Source organism: Lygodium microphyllum, chromosome 12, assembly GCF_053477565.2.
Source record: "Lygodium microphyllum isolate KBCC chromosome 12, Lygodium_microphyllum_v1.1.10, whole genome shotgun sequence".
NCBI classification, from domain to species: domain Eukaryota; kingdom Viridiplantae; phylum Streptophyta; class Polypodiopsida; order Schizaeales; family Lygodiaceae; genus Lygodium; species Lygodium microphyllum.
Window position 1 is genome coordinate 74,127,884 of NC_141146.1, and position 20,325 is coordinate 74,148,208.

Sequence of the window (20,325 nt, forward strand, 5' to 3'; positions counted from 1 at the left end):
TGTTCTAGTGGTGCAACTCCACTAAAAAGTGGGGAGAACTAGTGTAGTGTTGCAACATTCCATTGTTACAACACCCGTTTGGAAAGAAGTAATGTTGCACCATTGAAAAGTGGTATAGTATTGTAACACCACTTTAAAAGTGGTTTTATGCTACTAAAAAGTGGTCAATAGTGGTATACTGTTGCAATGATGCAACACTATTTAGAAAGAATTAAAGTTCCACTATTGAAAAGTGGTATTGTATCACTTAAAGTGGTCAAAAATGCTAATTGTGTGTAAAATGACAATACAACACTCAAAAGTGGTGCCTAGCAATCCAAAAGTGGCTTTAAACATTTAGAGTACCCTAAACATGGGACAATGCAAAAAGTTTAAAGCCTAAAACCAGCAATGTTGGAGCATTCTATTGGTGCAACACCATTTGGAAAGAACTAATATTGCACCACTGAAAAACGGTACTATATCAGTTAAAAATTGTAAAAAGCACTTACTACTTGTAAAGTTCCATCACACCACTCAAATGTGAAACAATGCAAAAAAATATAAAGAGCTCAAAAATGTATATATTCATAGAAAAGTATATTATAGGATATCTAGATATCATGATATATTTTAGCTATTTAGAAGTGCATGCACCATCTTTTTTCAATACAAAATAATTATAGACCAGATGAGACAATTCATCATTGGGGTTATTGAGATGGTTGCTCTTTGTGTACTACATGGAGTCTAGGGCTACTTTCCATAGGCACAGCCATGGCACGAGTGTGTGGGTGAGATAATATGGGTCTTGATGCTCATTCATGTGATCAAATGTGGGAGGGGTGATGCAATTGTCATAGTAATTGTAGAGGTTTTTCTACCTGCAGTCATCAATGAGCATTATGAGATTGGCATTGTACTAAGGAAACTTGTTCTTGACATGAGAAAGAGGCTTTGAAAAAATTGGCTTACCTCCAATGTCCTTTGGAGCATCAATAATTGCCTCAAAATACTTCCATATCTCACACTACAACTACGAGAATATATCCAACAAGCAACAATCCATATCATCAAAAACCTTTTGCAGCATGATTTCATGATAGATTCAATATTACTTATCTAACTCTTTCCTTCTCTCTTCAAAAATATGACCATAAGCTACAAAAACAAAAACTCTTAAGTGATTTACATTTGGTTTGCATCCAAAAAAGGATTTATGTATAGTTAGTCTCCTTAATGGATTAATTGCTACTACCCACAAGGTATTGGGTAGTTGCTTCTCTTTGAGCATGGATCTTGTTGCCTCAAAGAGAGCTATATTCTTTCTCTTTAAAATTCCATTTTCTTGAGCTGTACAGCTATAGTTGAGTTACCTTCTAATGTCATGGTCTTAAAGGTATTTGACTAAATTCATTTGAAATTAACTCTCCTCCATTGTCTGATCTAAGAACTTTGATTCTTCTCCCTGACCATAGAATGAAAAGCTTTGAATCTCATTTGAATATGGCAATGACTTCAGATTTTTATTTCATGAAATAAGCCCAAGAGCACATTTATGAATGAAACTGGCATAGTAGATGTGCTCATCTTTAGAAGGAGTGTGGGTTGATTGGAATATGTATGTATGAATGAGATCCAATAAGCATTTAGCTCTACTACTACTTTTTGGAAACTTGGCTCTAGATTTCTTGCCAAGATAATATGCTTCACATATTTTTCCACACTTTTGGAGTGCAAAAATACCTTGTACCTCCTTGAGACTTTAATATAGGAAAATATTTGATTCAAATGTACATGCCTTTTGTACCATAGCTTTAAAGAAGGTAAGGTGGCTGACCTTCTTCCCTCCATGGTTACAAGTACTACCATTGATCCTTTCAATTTGAAAAACTTTCCTTTCTTCTCACCTCTTACAATGACTTTGTTTCTTACATCTTTGATCAAGCATTGTTGACATTCAAACTCCACTTTCATGCCTTTTCCTACCATGCTTTCATAACTGAAAGTAGATACTTGATCAAGAAGGAACCGAGAGTACATATTTAAGGTTTGATTTTCATCTATTGTTGAGATCCCTAGGTATTTTTATTTTCTCAATGATAGCATTAGGTGAATTATCTGTAGTATAGATTATATCCTTGTTACTAGGATCTAACTTGGAAAATTACTCTAAGTATGAGGCCATATGGGAGCTTTGCCCCACTATCTATTCACCATGGTTCTTTATGTCTTCTAGCTAGTAGATTGTTAGCTTTCAGTATTTCTTCAAAGAGAGAAGAGTATGCTCATAGTCATCGCTTTCCAAGCATTCTTGAACCATATAGTTTGTTGATTTTTCTTTGAACGTACCTAGCCTTGAGGAGAAATATTTTCCATAATGACCAAGATTTGAAAAATAATGGTATTGGATAGAGTTGTGAAAACTTTTACCTCAACCTCTATTTCTTCCTCTAAACCTCCATCATATGTTCATTTTCATATCTTTGGTTGTGAGGTCTTTTGCCATATTTCCAAGGACAAGCGCAATAAGTTGGATCCTAAGTTAGTGAAATGCATCTTTCTTGGTTATGGGGATGCATGTGAGATAGAGTACTACCTATGGGATCCACAAGCTCAAAAGATGATCTGCAGCAGCAGCCATGATGTTGGTTTCCATGAAGAGAAAATGCATAACCAGCATGAGCATGTAGTTGAGGTACATAGGGTGATATTTCAAGAGGCACCTCCTACTCCCATATAGCCAACTAGATAGCCGATAGTCCTCCATTGGCCCATGACCATGATGCTAGACATGATACATAGGTCCCATAACATGCTTTGAGATGTTCTATGAGAGATAGATATGATCTTGAGTAGTTTGAGCCCTCTATGGACTATGTTATGGTGACATATACTGGTGAGCCTCTTACTTATGTGAGGCTATGTGCACCTCTTCCATGTGTGCTTGGTCCTTCATATTGATTAAATTAGGTACTTTCTCTCCATCTTTGGTATCTTTCTTGAACTTTATTGTTTCTCCCTGTCCCACATGTGGTGATGAGAGCTTTGGCATTTGAAATTTGAGGATCTAGCTACTCCATGGATGCTCTTCATCATGGCTACTTGTCAACAATACTAATATTCAAATATTTTCTTCATCTTCTCCAAATATGGTTAATCTCTAATAATAATAATTCCTTGAGTAATACCTTCATGTTCTTCTTTCAATCCATGAATGATGGTTGTTGTACACTCATTATTTGTCATCTTGTCTCCCACGACTACCAATTGCTCATGCAAGTCTTTCAATTTCTTGATGCCCAAAGCAATTTCTTCATTCTTCCTAGTTTGGTTGGTGATTTCAGTTCTCAATGCAAGTTTTTTAATGTGATCTTTGACTCAAAAATCTTAAAGTTTTCCCAAGCTTCCATGGAAGTCTTCACATCTCTCAAATGGTTTAGAATATCACCATTAATAGTCAGCTTTAACATGCAAATGGAACACACAGCCTTCTTATCCCATTTGATAGAGTTTCCACATCTAGGCTATTTAGTTTATCTATAAAAACTAACTTCCAAATATCTTGGAAGAGTAGAATTGATTCCATTTTGATCTTCCATTCAGCTTCTCATGTCGCTCCACTTGTAGGCTACTCAATTTAGGTGCCACTCTCAACAAATGATTAGTTCCAATGAATCAACAAGACTAAGGGATTTTGGTTAACACCTCAACTTCAACAAAGCCTTAAGAAAGTGGTTGTGCTACCATGTGAAGATTTCATGTGACCATTGTGAACTCTTATACATCTAAAAATCAACATATGAGAGTTGACTTTATGCAAATTGATATGTGGAAGCAAGATCTAACAACTCAAAATGGACCAGAATATAATGACATGATATATTTCTCAAATGAGAAAAAAAGAACTTGCATTTATGAAGGTGATGTACAAAATTATGTTGACTACATAGAAAGATATTGTGGGACTTCTTATATATAGATACTTAAAGACTGCCTATGTATTCACTTTTAGACAAATGAAACTACCTATAAAGGTAGTCTAGAACATAGCTATGGGATGATTCCCAAATATAAAAGCGCTATTGAGAGCTAATGAATCAGCTCTCCAAATGCTAATTGCAATGCTCATAGCTTAGGTCCTTATAGGCTTCAAGCTACTCACTTCAAGACAATGTCTTCCTCAGTACAATCTTTGTTATGTTTTTGTGTCCTCTTTGTTTGTCTATTGTAGTACAATAATTATATCTCTTTGTAGGAGTGAGGTAAGCTTGATCTCATAATTTATTAGTGCGTAAGAACGTCTTAGGTGATGTAAAGAATTTATCTTTCACACTCTAAGGTTCGATTCTAGATGTACCTCCTTAATTCTTGCACGTAACTAGTTGTTGTCCTACAACTTTTTAGTCTTCGCAAGTGGCTCTATTAGGCAGCTAATAACTATACATCTAAAGTAGTCCATAATGAGAAGAATATTTCACACTTTGAATCTTGGCAACTTGATGTATAGATTGAGAGAAATATGTTCTACAAAACACCACTAAAAAAGCATAGCTCCCAAAACTTTTGCAGTATTTTCCTTATAATTGTAGGGATACTTTCAACTTTACTTTCATATCCATAATGCCACAACTTGCATATGAATATAGAACTATATATATTATAATTCACGTTTCCCATGTCCACATATCATCTCAAGCATCTTATTCATTTGACCATAGCTTATTAAGCCCTTGTATGAAGGCTTGTTCCTATGTGAATAGAGATTGTGTGAAGTTGCATATTTCAACACATGGAGGCATCTTGAGCTTGTTGGCATCCAATTTTTATGTCCCTTTTGCTTCACTATATTGACTATGGATGCTTTTTTCACCACCATTTTGTAAGTGTCTTTCTTTGGAGCTCCTTCTCCTTTGGCTTGCATAGGATTGACTTGGAAATATTGTTTCTCTTGCATTGTTTTGATTGGAAGATCTCTAGAGAAGTGATAAATTTGATGGGAAAATATAACAAGATCAAGAAAATGTTAGAATTGAACTCCCACTACCATCTCAATATCATGCAGATCAAAAAACTCAAAGGAACTTCCAAGTATCATTTCCTGAATCCTAAAAAGTACATGCTTCTTCTTTTCACAATAGTCCATTTGCAAGAGAAGGGACATACAAAACCTTTGCCAATGACTCTATGAGCAAAAAAACTTCTCCATGTAACCATTTTGTCAAACTAGTAAAAGTAATCCAAATATGACACTCATGAAGGAAAGTATACTCAAATAGAAAATTGAGGAAGCCACGGGATGGCATACATGAAGTTACTTTTAAATCCCCCATCAAAAGCTAAGATCCAATCCCTCTCCCATTCAAAAGAAACTAGGGAGAAATAGAAGCCTTTCCCACAACAAACTTGCATTGGATGACGATTGCATGATCTTGATAAAGAAATTGTCTTGTATACTCCTCCTTTATAGGTATCCTCCCTACAAAGAAAGAAAAATCACACATTGTAAAATATACATACTCATTGTTAAAGCTCTCTAGTGAGGAATCAACTAGAGATCTAAGTAGATTTCCTTTTCTCTTTGAAGGGATAGATTTCTTCTTTTCATTGGTACCATCTAACATCATTCTACACAACCTTCTCCACTTTTGCCATATGTCTAGGTTGCCAAGCTTGGTAGTAGTAAGGAATTCAAACTCCATAATTTCCACACACTTGGAGGTACATACACTCACTCACTCACAGAGAGTAAATAATTATATGTAATCTTGGCTCATACATATAGCCAACATGAATAACTAAATTTACTAATGTACATTAGCAATCTAATCAATTAACCTAACTATTTAAGTAACTATGCCGACGTAGCTAACTCTAAGGTGACTATTCATCATTTATCTATGATTAAAGAGAGAGAAAGCTTCAATTATCAACATTTAACAATAACTTACTTTCTATTAGTTAATTAAGTAATATTATATCAACACAAATTAATCTTAAGTACTTGAATAACTATTAAATGTTTCTTTATTTTAAATATATGGTTACATAAATTTAAAAAGAAGGTTAGATGTATAACTTAAGAACCCAACCATTTAACCAATCCACATTGTCCTATCTACATTTAAATAAGGTGCTTTGGCTATTTGCTAATTATAAGGGATTGAAATGCTAATTCTTTTGAAACTAGAGTAAAAAAGTTAAGCCAAAGAGGATAAAACTACCAAGTCTTAACAAGGTTTTGGATAATTATATAGAACTAGAATATTCATTTATACTAGCAATGTTTATATGATTACATATAGGTATGAATACTATTAATTGAACACTTCGACACAACCTTTTTATTGATGCACTATTTGACTAGGAATGCATATGTATCAATAAATAATTTCACCAAGTATTTATATGATTACATATAGGTATGAATACTATCAATTGAAAACTTCTATACAACCTTTTTATTGATGCACCATTTGACTAGGAATGCCTAGATATCACTAAGTTATTTCACCAAATTTCTAAGGTTTTATATTCAACCAAAATTTTAAAGGGGTTTTGTACTATTGTTGAAGAACATGAAGATCAAACTTATGACTATATAACCTTGTTCACCACCACTTGATAAACATTCCAAAAAATCCTCCTAAGTTCTTAACTACTGTATGTTCAAGACTTCTTGAGCAATATTATGGCTAATAACACACTTGTAGGTTGTGATATAAGGTTCAACCCATGAAAGAGGTAAAGGCAAAATCAAAATGGGGATAGCAAAAAAGTAACATGATAATTCTGTCAACATGATTAACTTTGCATCTAAGGAACATATTTCATTATCCTTCTAGTGTAGCCACATGGGTTGTGCTCTATATACCATGTAGTCATCAAGGTTGAATGGCTCAACTCTTGTTTTATTGATGTTTTATTATAGTCTAGAGTGCCATTTAATTCATGCATGTCAAGTGTGGCATTTCTAAGGCCTTTAAGTTGAGATTCTTTAGCATGGTGGCCATTACAAAGTAAATTAGCTTGAGACACCTTAGTTTGATGGCCACTCTATATGTATTACTTGGATGAGTCAATCAATAATAGATCAATGTTAGTGCATCTAAGATGAGATTCTATAATAGAAATTATCGAAGGGTCTAGAGTTTGATTGGTATCAACTAATGATTTTTGTTCATCAAAGATAGTCTTCAGTACTCTTCAAAAGCCCGAGTACATTTAGAACATGAAAGGAAACAAATGTTAGCTCAAGGTTTTAAGGTATGGCTTAGTGGAAATTTGACTTTTTTAAAGACATTGCCAATTCCCTAGGGAATACCATGTGGTATGGAAAGATAGGGCTATGGCATGGAAATTGCTAGCAACTTTAGTCAAATATTGTTGTAGGCACATCACATGCAATGGTGAAATTGTGCTCTATAGCATTAGTAGTCATATATTTTTTTCCATGAGAAAATTGACTCTCCATATCGATATAAGTTCCCCACTTAAATGTGCAAATTAGTAGGATTCCTTCTCTTGGGTGCTCACGAATGGTGCAATGCAAAGTGTGCAATATATGGGCTAATGGCAAGTTGTAGTTACACCCGTTACTCCCACACAGAAACTCAATAGTCTTCACAAGCTCAAAACTATGGGTTGTCTTGGTGAAGCCTTGGTTCCATTGGACATATCCCTCTCTTAATTAAGCACTCTAAATGTTTCTTGAGTCAGTCGACAATTTAAACATACATTTCTAAAGTGTGCATCCAATTTCAAAGAAAAACATGTGATTTTCTTTTAAATTTTCACATGATAGATGTACACCTATATGTTGACTTTGATAAGTAAAATTATCACTTCAAAAGTTCCTATTTACTAGGTTCCAAGGTCCATAGGAAGTTGATAGATGGATAGCCGGTCTTGTTTGGGGAAGATAATGTCACTTAAAATACTATGATCTAATAGTTAGTTGACACTAGAATCAAATTGCAGGTTGTAGTTCAAGTACAATACCTCTAATCTTGTTTTCTTACAAGCTACACTTCCTCTTATGTTATCCAAGCTGATTAAAAAATATTTAACAAGTCTTAGGGTTTCAAAGTGTCAATAGCTAACAATAAGTGAGTTGATCAATTCAAAGTTAAATAGGATGTTTTAATTGCAACTAGTAAATGGAAGTTGACTTGCAACCATGTGAAAGTTCACAAAAATTCATGATGTAGATCAAAGATGGGCCATTTAAGCTCAAATGGATAGGTTAAGCAATAAAATTGTGGATGCCATTTGAGTGTTATCTTGACATTTCAAGAACTATACGTCATAAAAAAGAAAGTTATGGTGGCACTTGTAATTTTAGATTTCTTTTATGGATGATATATAAAAACAAAGAAAGCACACAATAGGCTCCAAATAAATTTAGATTCATGTAAGTTTTAATACCTTTGTTCCTTTAAGTACAATACAAAGTCCCAAAACAATGTATAACTTAACATGCTTGGACATATACATGTTAAGTTGTGCACATAGTGGTGTTTGGTCTACTAAGATTATGATGATTCAACTATGAATGTAACCATTGATATTTTATTAATATTTTTTGTTATACAATTTTTTGACACCAATATTGGAGGTTATTGTTAAGGACCACTTTTATATTCCAAATAATGGTGCACTTTCCCATGAGTAGATCCAATTAGGGTTGAAACCTCCAATAAAGCGTAGGGTTTCACTTTTCAACTTGCAACAATGGATTCACCAAAAGAAAACAAATCATAATGAAAGATAACAATGAACACGTATACAAGAGAGAGATTATGAGAGAATGAAAATTTTCTCTTTTACCAAACCAATACAATTGATGGTGGTTGGAGGCTCTATCCACTCATGAGCTGCTATGAGCTTTAATGGTGATTAATATAGATGCTAGATGGGGGACAAGAGTAAAGAAGGTATGAGTGTTCAATAGCCATGTTATGCGAGAGAGTAGCATTGCATTTATATGTAGTGTTGGAGGTCAACTTCCCATAGTTCACAAATGGGTTCACTTTGACTTGTCATTCATGCAATATGATCAACCCACCAACTACTGCCCATGTGTATGAAACATGATAGTTTAATGAATATTTTAAGAAATTTTCCTTATAGCATGAATTCTCGTAGGAGGATATAGACAATGCTAGCCACCATGAACCCCATGGAATAGGTGCCTTTAATAACTCCTCACCCATTGTATACCACTACCTTCAATAAATCTCTGCCATCCACATAGGCCATCTCATAATTTCAAGTAACCATTTGGTTCTCAAGGTTAGACCCTTCTTGTGTAACTAATAACCATGCCCATGGAGAGTTCATGTCATGGCTTTTTCTCATTCGGGAGTCTTAGAATGTTGGAACATGGAGAATAAGCAAGCAATTGAAGGGTGGGAATTTGAGTGATTTCCAAAACCACCCCCCACCCCCCAATGTCCACATACAAGTTAACTACTTGTTTGACTCAACACCAAGATGATGAAGATGCCAAGCTAGCCGATCACTTCCAAGAGCCTTGTAAATATATTTGGGTGGGTTTTTTTTTTGTAGAAAAACATTTCATCCCCACAATGTTGTCCTCAATGAACTCTCACAAATAGTGTTATTGCATATTTGTATGATTTGTGTGTGTGAAATATAGGGTTCTTCGCACTAATGATTGTTTCCTCTTTGAATGTGGAACTCCCCATGTCTCTTAAAATCTTTATAAGTAGCAAAGTATGCTAACTTGTATTCAAAGATAATGCTAGTATGGATTGCTTCATTAATATTAATATATGAGAAAACTCTTGATCCAAGTGAGAAGCAATATCTAGTCATTGATTTTATTGGAATCAATATCTCTCATCCAATCCAAATCTCCTAGGGGTCCACTTATAAGAAATCAATTATATAATGTGTGTTCAAGGATATTAAGAAATACCCTTTCTTTGCATGCTATAGGCCCTTAAAATAACCCATTTTACTTTACTAAGATTACAGATTTTTTAAAATTTTAATTTAAAAACTCCATTTTTAAATGTAATATTGTAAATTTTACTAAATATAATACCCTTTCTTTTGAACTCACGTGGTATCTTACATGGTCTATAAGGTGGACCCCCCGAGTCCAAATCAGTCTCCAACTAGGCTTTTGCCCAATTTATAAAAGTGATGCCATAGTCCATCAAGCCCTTCAAGTACTTCAGCACTCATGTTTGTGCTCTCCAATGTTGGTTTCATTTAAGAAACTACTTTGGACTTCAATTGATGTAGCCTATTTTGCATAAAAAGATATGTCTTCTCACAAGATTTTGATACTAGCTAATGTCCACAAGAGGTGTTCTATCCTCTATTAAGGGTTTTGCATGTACTTCTACTAGTGAAACCACTACCTTACACTTACTCATCCTAAATGTCTTCAAAATCTCCCTTGCATACCTTCACAACGAAATGAAGAATTTGCTTGGTTCTTGAGACATCTCAATACCTACAAAAATGCATAGGTCCTAAGTTTGCCAAATCAAATTTAGCATGTAGCATCTCCCTAGTCTTTTGAAGCATATGCTCATGATCTCCATTGATAATAAAGGTATATAATGGCCACTCCATGATTACCATCTTGCTTAAGAACATAGAAGTTAGCATCATGAGAATTGCTAGTAAATTTAATGCTTTCAAAAAGTCCATCTATCATTTGGTACCACAAGCTTTAGGTCTCTTCTTAATCAATAGAATTCCTTTCTAATTCTATGAACCTCATTTTCTTTATCAAGAACCTCTAATGAGCCTCTCATACCTCTCCTTGAGGTGTCTATGTGAGAATGCGCATGTAACATCCATTTGAAAGCCGCTTCTTATGAGTAGGCAAGGCTAGTACCATACAAATAGTGGCCATCCTAGTTGTAGGAAAGAAATGTTTCCTTAAAATGAAATTTTTGAGTAGCAACACACATGTATGTATGTATGTATGTATGTATGTATGTATGTATGTATGTATGTATGTATGTATGTATGTATGTATGTATGTATGTATGTATGTATGTATGTATGTATGTATGTATGTATGTATGTATGTATGTATGTATGGTGCTAGAGTTGACTAGTCATAGAGGGACATGGATTGTTTGCCTTGGCTCACCACACATGTGATCCAATTGACCCTTTGTCTATCACCCATGTAGAGTCACATGGGGTAGTCTAAGTAATACTCCAATGAATATTTATTATATTGTTGGGCTACTAAGGAGGCTATTTCCCCCTACAATCCCCACCCAATTTGAGTTTATTATTTCATGTAATGTAGTAATAAACAACATTGTACTAATAAAGATCATATTTGTCAAAGTTAAGAAGTCCACTTATGTAATGTACTAATAAACATCATATTTGAGGTGGTTATTTCATGTCTTATCTTGTGTATGAAGTGTCATATGTCCATCTTGCTCTCATCACTTCTCACCATTTGTACACTTACAATTAAAAGAAAAATTCATATAAAATATTCCAATGAACAATATAAAATGAATGACAAGAGAGTTGTTGTGGTTGGAATAGTATATCACATAGGTACTCTGGTAATAGTCACTAGTTGGAATATTGGTGTATATATGCATTTGAGTCACTGCCACACTTCTTAGAAAACCACAAAGATAATGAGGGAAGCACAAAACTACAAAAATTAGGGAAGTGCAAAAACCTCCACTCAAATAAAGAAAGATAAATACCACTTTTTGTTTTGATTTATTTTAGTAATATTCCTAACTTTCCCATAGCTCAAAACATTATATCATCGACCTAACTTTGGCCTTATAATTAACTATCATATGAAGCCTTGCACTTGTCTTATTTACTGAGAGAAAAAGCTTTTACAAACAAAAGTAATCATATTAAAGTTTCCTCATGCTATATATAGTCTAATGCTCATCTAATGAGTATTGCACTATGACCATAGTCTACAAGGGAAAAATGAACAAGTTGCATGGTGATAAGAGGAAAAAGTGATTGATAGAAAAAAATTCTACAATGTTATGGAAAGAAGTTCAAACTTGTGCATAAGAGTGGGTTGTGATGGATAGTGGTGCATTATGTTGTACTAACATCAAAGTCAATAAAACTCCACCTAGTGGTTTGATTTATGATAAGGAACATTCAAGCTTGGAAAAATATGAAAATCAGGGGATGGTAATATTGTGTCTTGAGCATCAAGTAATAATTCATCTTAATTGGTTGAGTGCATTAAACTGACTTTGTAACACAACTACCTTTGCGTTTTATGAGCATTACATAATCATAAGGTCATATACAAGCCCCATACATCTCCATAAATAAATCTTTTTAGGTTCTTGGATAGTACAAGGGGAAAACCCATTGCTTCTTTTCATGAATCTTCCACTTTGGTGCTCTGTAGACGTGAATACACACTCCTATCCTTGTCCTTGATCATTTTGGTACTAAGTTTTTTCAATTTACTAAAGAAAGAAACCACATGACAAGATATAGTAGGGTACTGTGAGATTTGTTTTTTCTAATGCAAATTATATTAAGATGGTAAATAAATACAACATCCATTGGATGCAATGAGGCCTATGTCTTTAGTGTTATCTTCCTATAGAAGAGTCTATATATCCAGCTCTTATCTCTTAAGGGGCCCAAAATTAAAAGGATCTCTTGTTTGTTTAGGCTAACATAGTTGTTTAGCTTTAGCATGAGGGGTTTCTTGAATACAATAACATTTCTTCTTAACCAAATAAACTTGAGAATAATTCCACACATGAGATTAACCACGTTCGAGGTATTGTCATCCATGCAAGCATGATCACCAAAAAAGGCGGCTACCATGCCAAATGTATCCCTCAAATTAGACTACCTAAGCCATCATTTGACAGTTCACCATACTATTGAGACATGAATGCAGTCCCAAAAAAGATGTTTCTTAGACTCCTCAACTTGCCCACAAAATGGGTACATAGGGGAGATTTCTAGCTTCCTTACAAGCATGTTTTGCAGGGGGAGCTTCGTAATGGTGATTCTCCATCTTAGTACAATCATTCTAAAGGATGGAGTGGCCTTTCAAATACCTTTCAGTCTCTTTTTTCCAAGTTCAAATCCTCATCCTTGGAAACTCCTTCTTCCATTGCTCCTAAACATTCATTACTGTGACAGGGAAGGGGGATGTATAGTCACATGCAATCTTACATTGCCATAGACTCTTACTAGTGGGAGATGCCAAATCCTTTAGAATAGAATCCTCCTACATGACAGGAGAGGTAGACCAATTGTCTTTTAGTTGAGAAAGTACATTCACAAGCCAATGTGCTCGTCCTAGATTAATCCAAAGTTGGCCATGATTTAGTCCACTTGCTGGAGCAACCAGTAATCATTGGGAATCCATATTTCGTGCCATTTTGTCAGCTCCTTGTGCATGCTTTTGGTGAGCCTAGCACAGTGGAGTACCAGGGCCAATTCTAGATCAAAGGCATAGGGGGATAGCCATATGTTGCAACTTAAAGAAGGGTCTCTTCCTCTTCCTTCTCTAGCTCTTCAATTGGCACTATTCAACACTTTCTTCCAAGATGCTACCATAGCATGTGCCACCTTGAATTGTGAAATTCATTGAGGAGTGAGGGGGCATGCCAGAATGTCTTGCTAGTCCACATTGTTTCTAGACCATGCCTTGAATCTTGGTTGAGGTGATCCAATGCCTAAGGATCACCATCTAAGGTTGGTTGTCATCTAGTCTTTTGAGTTGGGTCATTAGTATAGCCCAAGCCGTGCACACCATGTTTGTCTAGCCCTACACCTCCATGCTTCCTCTTCTCAATAAATGGATCCCACACAATTTGGGCCATTTTTTTGGTACCATTATATGACCAAAGGAGGTCTCTTAATATTTTCTCCACCTTTGGCCATACAAATTGATTGAAGGATAATACTGAAGCTATGTGCATTGTTGATGACTCCATTATGGTCTTGATAGTGGTGACTTTACTTGCAAAAGAGAGGGGGGATTAAACCATTTTTTAAACCATCATCTATAGTTTCTTCAAAAACTACTCAAATCATTGCTTTAATGAGATTCCGGTGCCAATTGGGGTGCCTAGGTATCTAACAATCTCTCTCGGCTTCATAATCTTGAATCCAGGGTCTTTGATCTAGTCTTGTAGGCCCTTCAAAGATAGGTAAAATAGCTCTGTCTTTGTTTGGTTGATCTTAGAGGCCAAGAATAAGAAAAATCTTAGTAGAGATGCATAGTTTAGAGATAGATGGCTTTTGTACCTCAACAATTGAGGCATTATCATCCGCAAAGAACTAAATAGCATACTAGGAACCATTCAACAATGGAAATGGTCCTATTGGATGCATTTATCAACCCTATGTAATAGTGGATTAGTAACTATTACAAAGAGAGGGGGCAGCCCTGCTGCTTGATGGACTTGTGTAGGGCAAAGGGTATAGAGTAGATCCCACTAACATTAACAAAGGCTAACATATTCTTAAAAGTGTTGCTACCATTTGCAAAAATGTAGGCTTGAATTTCATTACAGACATCATAGCTATAAAGGACCAATGAATCCTATCATATGCTTCATCCCAGTCCATATTCACTAGCACAAAGTATGTGATTGGTGGCTAATTACATAGTCCATAGATAAAACTAGATTGAGCACTATGTCATGTATGTGGCTACCATGTACAAAGCCAAATTGTGTCGGTGAACCACCTTTCCCAGTAACTATTTGATTCGTAAGGCGAGTGCTTTGGAAAATACCTTATAGGAAAAGCAATGGTCACCATTTCACGACTTTCCTATGAACTTGAGCCTTAATGACACCCTAATTCATTATTGGGCACATGGTACCTGAGGACCTCAAGCAGTTGAGGAGATCTACTAAGTCCTTCTCAGAAGTGCTCCATAGTTTCTAGAAAAGCTCAGCTCATAATCCATCTAATCTTGGAGACTTATCACTTTTGAAGTTGAATGCTACTTCTTTGATCTCTACTCCAATAAAGGGTCTATTGAGCAAGAGTGCCCGATCCATGAGGATAGTAGAGATAGCATTACCTAGAAAGGTTAGCATTCTCTCTTCATAGTTGACTATGGTTTGTGGTTTAGAGCCAACAATTGAGGCCAAGTGCTATTTGTACACTTTCATAATGGATGAGTGGTTGTAGACCAGATTACCTTCCTTGTTTTTCACACAAATAATAGTTTTTGTTTTCTACTTTTCCTTCAAACTTAAGAAGTGGAACTACCTTTTCTACAACCAATGCAAAAGCTTATATTGCAACCAATGCAAATATAACTTGTGAGTTTTACAATAGGCAACAAATGTGAAGGTAAAACCATTAAAAAAAGAATTCAAAAACTTTGAAAAATTGTATGGATGTAGTGAGGGGTTATCACATCAACTCATTGCAATTATACAATAGATATGATTAGCACACTAGAGTGTTGAGATGGTATGACAAAATCTAAAGAATATATGTGAATGCCACATTATTGGTTTTGAATCAATATTGTGCATCCACCATTCTCAAAAGTATTAGGATCACAACATGGTTTTGGAATTAGAAATCAATGTGATTTGATCTATAGATCATGATAGGGGCTTACTTTTTCTTCGTTAACCTATTTGTGAATTTCTCATTGTAGATCAATACATCCTTTTTATTCATGAATATATAACATATTTTCCATAATCGTAAAAATCTCTACTTTTGTAAAACATTTTGTAAATTCCATAAACATAATATTTCCTTAATTTTAACTCAAGTGATATGCACTCCCCGAACCTTTCCATGGCCTTCGTTATCTCACATATTCCACTAGGAGCCGTGTGTTATATGGTAACGGTGAGACTAGGAAGATTTCTTTATTGGATTGGAATACTTTTCAGGCTATTCCAACTATGCATGTGGAAAAAGTGAGTGATTGATCCCATCTCTTTTTGAAATGGTAAGAGAGTGCCATATGTTGGCTTAGGGCACTAACCATCAATGGATCCACCCATGTAAAGTTCATGCATGTAATCATCATATGTGTAGGTGGCTAGTTGAGCCTAGATCTTATGCAAGAAATAGATTTACACCCATATTTCTTTTCTTAAGCACTTCTCATAATCTGCACACACAATGGAATCCAAATCCTCATAAAATATGTTAATGGAAAAACATAAAATGAATGACAAGGAAACATATAACATATGAACCTTACAATATCTTATAAAAACTATGATGTCCTACTCATGCGAATCCCATACCTACAGATAAACAAGCCATGATTATTTGTTCAAAACTACTTTACATAGATATTATAGTCACATCCACATGTCTGAGAAAACCACTATGGAAACCATGGTTTCAATTAGATAACCCAAAGTGCAATCCTCTTTTAGCATGAGTAAAGACAATTATTACATGATTTAGTAAGCCTTCCACATTTGTCATTGCTTAGAGCCTTATTGTCCATCAATTAGCTTTCATGTCATTCACTAGCTTCATCTTTATAACTTAATTATTACATAAGCCTTTTTCTTGTTTTACTATTGAGAGACACAAGCTTTAGGAGAAAGGCTTCACACATTAAAGTCTATGTGTGAACATATTGTCCATTGAGATGAGGTTGCATTGGGATTGTATAGCCTATGAGGGTATGGAATAAATTATCAAATGGCCAGAGAAATAAAGTTAATGATAGAGAAACATCTAGAAGGATTTAATTCAATATTAAGAAGCTCACATTTGTGCATAAATAACATGTTGTGATAGATAGTGATGCATGATATCATATTAACTTTCAAGTTAAATGAAATGCACCTAGTGGCAGAGTTATAATTAGTGTTTTTCAAGCTTGGAAAAGGTTGAAGTTAAGGAATGATAGCATTTTTCATGAACATCATCATAGTAATTTGCCTTAAATTGACTTTGCAACATGAGTATCTTTTTACTTTATAAGTGCAATGCAATTAGAAATTCCACACATGAACCCATATACTTGCAAAAGGAGGTCTATTTAGCTTGTTGGATACAACAATAGGAATCCCATTGGTTTCTTTCATCATTCATCCATTGGATGTTTATATGTGTGAATAGATGCCCCTAGTTCTTTCTTTTCTATTAGACCCACACACTCAAATACTCCCAAAGGGGGGGGAGGGGTGCCTCCCATGCAAATGTTATTCAATTTACCATGAACACCAACTTAGAATAGTGTATGAGCCAAGCGAATGACGCAAATTGATCGCATTTGGGATCCGCCTCCTCAAGCCACCCACCAAGGAAGAGGATTCACTAGAGTGTTCAAGGACAAGAGCCCTAACAACATGAACACTCCATGTAAACATAGTTTCTCTACCCATGATCATGAACCTTCTAGGACTTGAACTTATGACCTCACGGTTATGAGTTATAAGATTTAGTACTAGACCATTAGGGGGACAACATGCCTAGTCCTCATTCAGTATTTTGGTACTAACTCTTCGAACTTGCAAAAGGGAAAAGAATTGTGTCAAGGTTGATAAATGTGAAACTAAACCACCTGAAAAAGGTTATTAAACATGCCTAGTTCTCCCTAAGTGTTTTGGTACTAGGTCTTCAAACTTTCCAAACAAAAAACAGTTTGTCAAGGTTGATAAATGTGAAACTAAACTAGACCAAAATGAGCTCAACAACTCTTAAAAATGTATCAATGTGTAGAAAACACGACGTTATGGCATTGTCATCATCTCAAAGCTGAGATGTTATCACATCAACTAATTGCAAGTGTAACAATAGATGTGAGTGTCACAATTTGCCTTGTTTCTACAATGCTAAGACATAGTTTCATCATTATTATAGCAACGCATATGATTGTCACACTATTAACCTTGTCTCAAAAACATATTAGTTCCCCATTCTCAAAATTAGTTGGATTAGCCTTGTCTCAATAGCATATGCACTCCCCATTATTACAATCAATGGTATTATAACACAACATTGAAATTGAAGGGTCGATCGTGTGATTCGAGTGTTTGATGGTAATGGTGGCTTGCATTTTCGTGGCTTACCTCTATGAAAGATAAGCTATTATTAATTGGATTGGATGTGTATATAGTGTAGAGGTTAGAACCTCATGTGTTCGAGAGGGGGTGAGGGTTTTGGGAGTAGGGGGTGAGAGTGGGGCACATACTTTTTGTATTGGCTTATTTTCATGCTAATGTGATCATGTGTGTGCAAGAAGTGGGCAATCGGGTCGACATCTTTTCAAAATGGGCCGTGTATCCATATGTCAACTTATTAAGGCCAAATGGGGGAGCGTATGCCATATGTCAACTAACGGCATTATTGGCTCTTGGAAAGGCACAAAGCATCTAATTTACTGTGGACTACAAAACTTTTAGTTATAAGAATGACAAATACATATACTTTAATTTAAAAATCTCTCTAAAAGTTTGAGTTAAAGGTTTTTGTATGTGCTACCAAAAATGCTTTTCGTGAAGAGTGCTCATAAGGGATATCTACTGTCATGGAAACTGGCATAAGGGGGTTTGAGCACGCATGAGTGATAGAATATTCTCATAAGGTCATATACAATGAGCCGCGTATCCTGCTGGATGGCATATTGTCGTAAATAAATTTTAATGGATGGCGAGAGGGGCCCAGAGTCGGTGGTGCCTGCTGCTTTCGGTGCAATCCTCATCATTCCGAACCCGCCGCCTTCTCAATAAGAAGTAAGCCCCCCTCTCTCTTTTAGTCTCTCTGTGTCTCTCTCACTCTCCCCGTCTCTCGTGATCGATTATCATGGCACCTTCACAAATTGTGGTCTGTTTGTTACTTGTGTTAGCGCTCTCATCATCATCATCATCATCATCTTCTTCTTCTACTTCTTCTTCATCGGCGCCGTCAGCTTCCTGTGTTGCAGCGGCTGCCGCTCCCAGGCGCCCCAGCTCGGGCCTCAGGAAGTCAGTCAAGTGTAAGACCTCGGGCCCCTGCAGCGGCCAGCTGCTTACATGCCCCATGTTCTGCTTCACAGCCCCAGGCCATGGATCTTACAAAGGGGGCACTAAAAGCGGTGGTGGCGGCTATGGCTACTCCTATGGCGGTTCTGGGAGCTCGGGTGGTGGCGGTGGCGGCGGCGGCGGCGGTAGTAGCAGTGGTGATCGTACGAGTGAACCCAACAGCGCTGCTGGCGGCTGGGGTTTTGACGGCGGACCCGGCTATGGCAACTGGGGCCCTGGCGGTGGTGGGCATGGCGGTGGTGATGACTGGGGGCCGCCCGGCGGTAGCTGGGACTTTGGCGGCGGCGGTGGCGGGTGGGGCGGTGGTAGGGGTCACATCCGGCGTCGCAACCCTTGCAACTTCGATTGCAAAGCTTGCACTGTCTCATGTAAGTTTTAAGCCTTGCAAGTCCCACAGGACTTGGGCATAATGCCCAATTATACAGATGCTACATATCTCCAAAACAATCGTTTATAAAGCCATAATCCTACCCCTATGGAAGTTATGATTTCCTCTCCTACTTACCAGCTATGTGTGGAAAGATCACTTTGAAATATTTTCTTTCTTACACATCATCGAACTTCCTCGTTGTAAGGAGTCACCTTGGGCCTATGTTCCACCCAAGGACTAATAGAGAAACTAATGTACATATCGACCTACCGAACATTAGCAATCCTAGGGTATTTTAGTCTAAGCCTTTTACATTTTATGCAATGAACTTAGCTTGATGAGTTCTTTTCCTTTGTTTTCAATGGTTATGCTTAATCCCTTTTTTATGTGTTGGTAAGTTCAAGTGCTAACAATTTCGGTTACACCAAGTCTTACCAAATGAGTTTGACCTATGTTATTAAAGCTTGTTAACACAATTTTTCAATGTTGATAGTGTGTGAAAGAATATCATCCATTTTAATGCTACTCACAAGTCTCAATCTTTCAACAACAATAGCCCCATTGATGTGTACAATATGTTGAAAAGTGTTGTAGGTAACCTCGAAAGTAATGCCCACTTATTTCAAAAAGCTAAGTTTTTTTTTTTCAAAACTGGTTTGTTTTTCTTACTTGAGTTCCTTTCATAGCTATCCTCTAGATTCTCAAAATCTTAGATTTCATTATTTCATGCTTGTGAGGACACATTTTGAGCCACTTGCTCTAAGATTAATGTTATAAAGAAATAGAGTGATGAGCTAGTTTTCTTTCCTTTAAGATTTTGCACTATGAAAGTTGTCAATGTAAGGACAATAATATCCTCTTTGTGGATCCTAGGTTGAGCAAGTCATTATGAGCATTTGTGGGATTTCAAATATATTTTAGACTCTTAGATGTTACATTGTGGCCTAGGGGCCTTAAGTGTTGCAATAGCATCACAAT

The 20,325-nt window shown here is 36.1% G+C and overlaps 1 protein-coding gene across 1 annotated transcript; it reads left to right on the forward strand.

The window, feature by feature from the left end:
• Nucleotides 1-18,698: 18,698 nt before the first annotated feature.
• On the forward strand, nt 18,699-19,697 carry LOC148027912 (uncharacterized). The gene has a single exon (XM_087689615.1). It carries the CDS (start codon nt 18,760-18,762, stop codon nt 19,354-19,356), a length of 597 nt encoding a protein of 198 aa, XP_087545741.1. The 5' UTR covers nt 18,699-18,759; the 3' UTR covers nt 19,357-19,697.
• The last annotated feature ends 628 nt before the right edge of the window (nt 19,698-20,325 follow it).

Bases quoted from the DNA above. Each gene is read 5' to 3' on its own strand.
- LOC148027912 (XM_087689615.1), top strand. From the start codon at position 18,760: ATGGCACCTTCACAAATTGTGGTCTGTTTGTTACTTGTGTTAGCGCTC.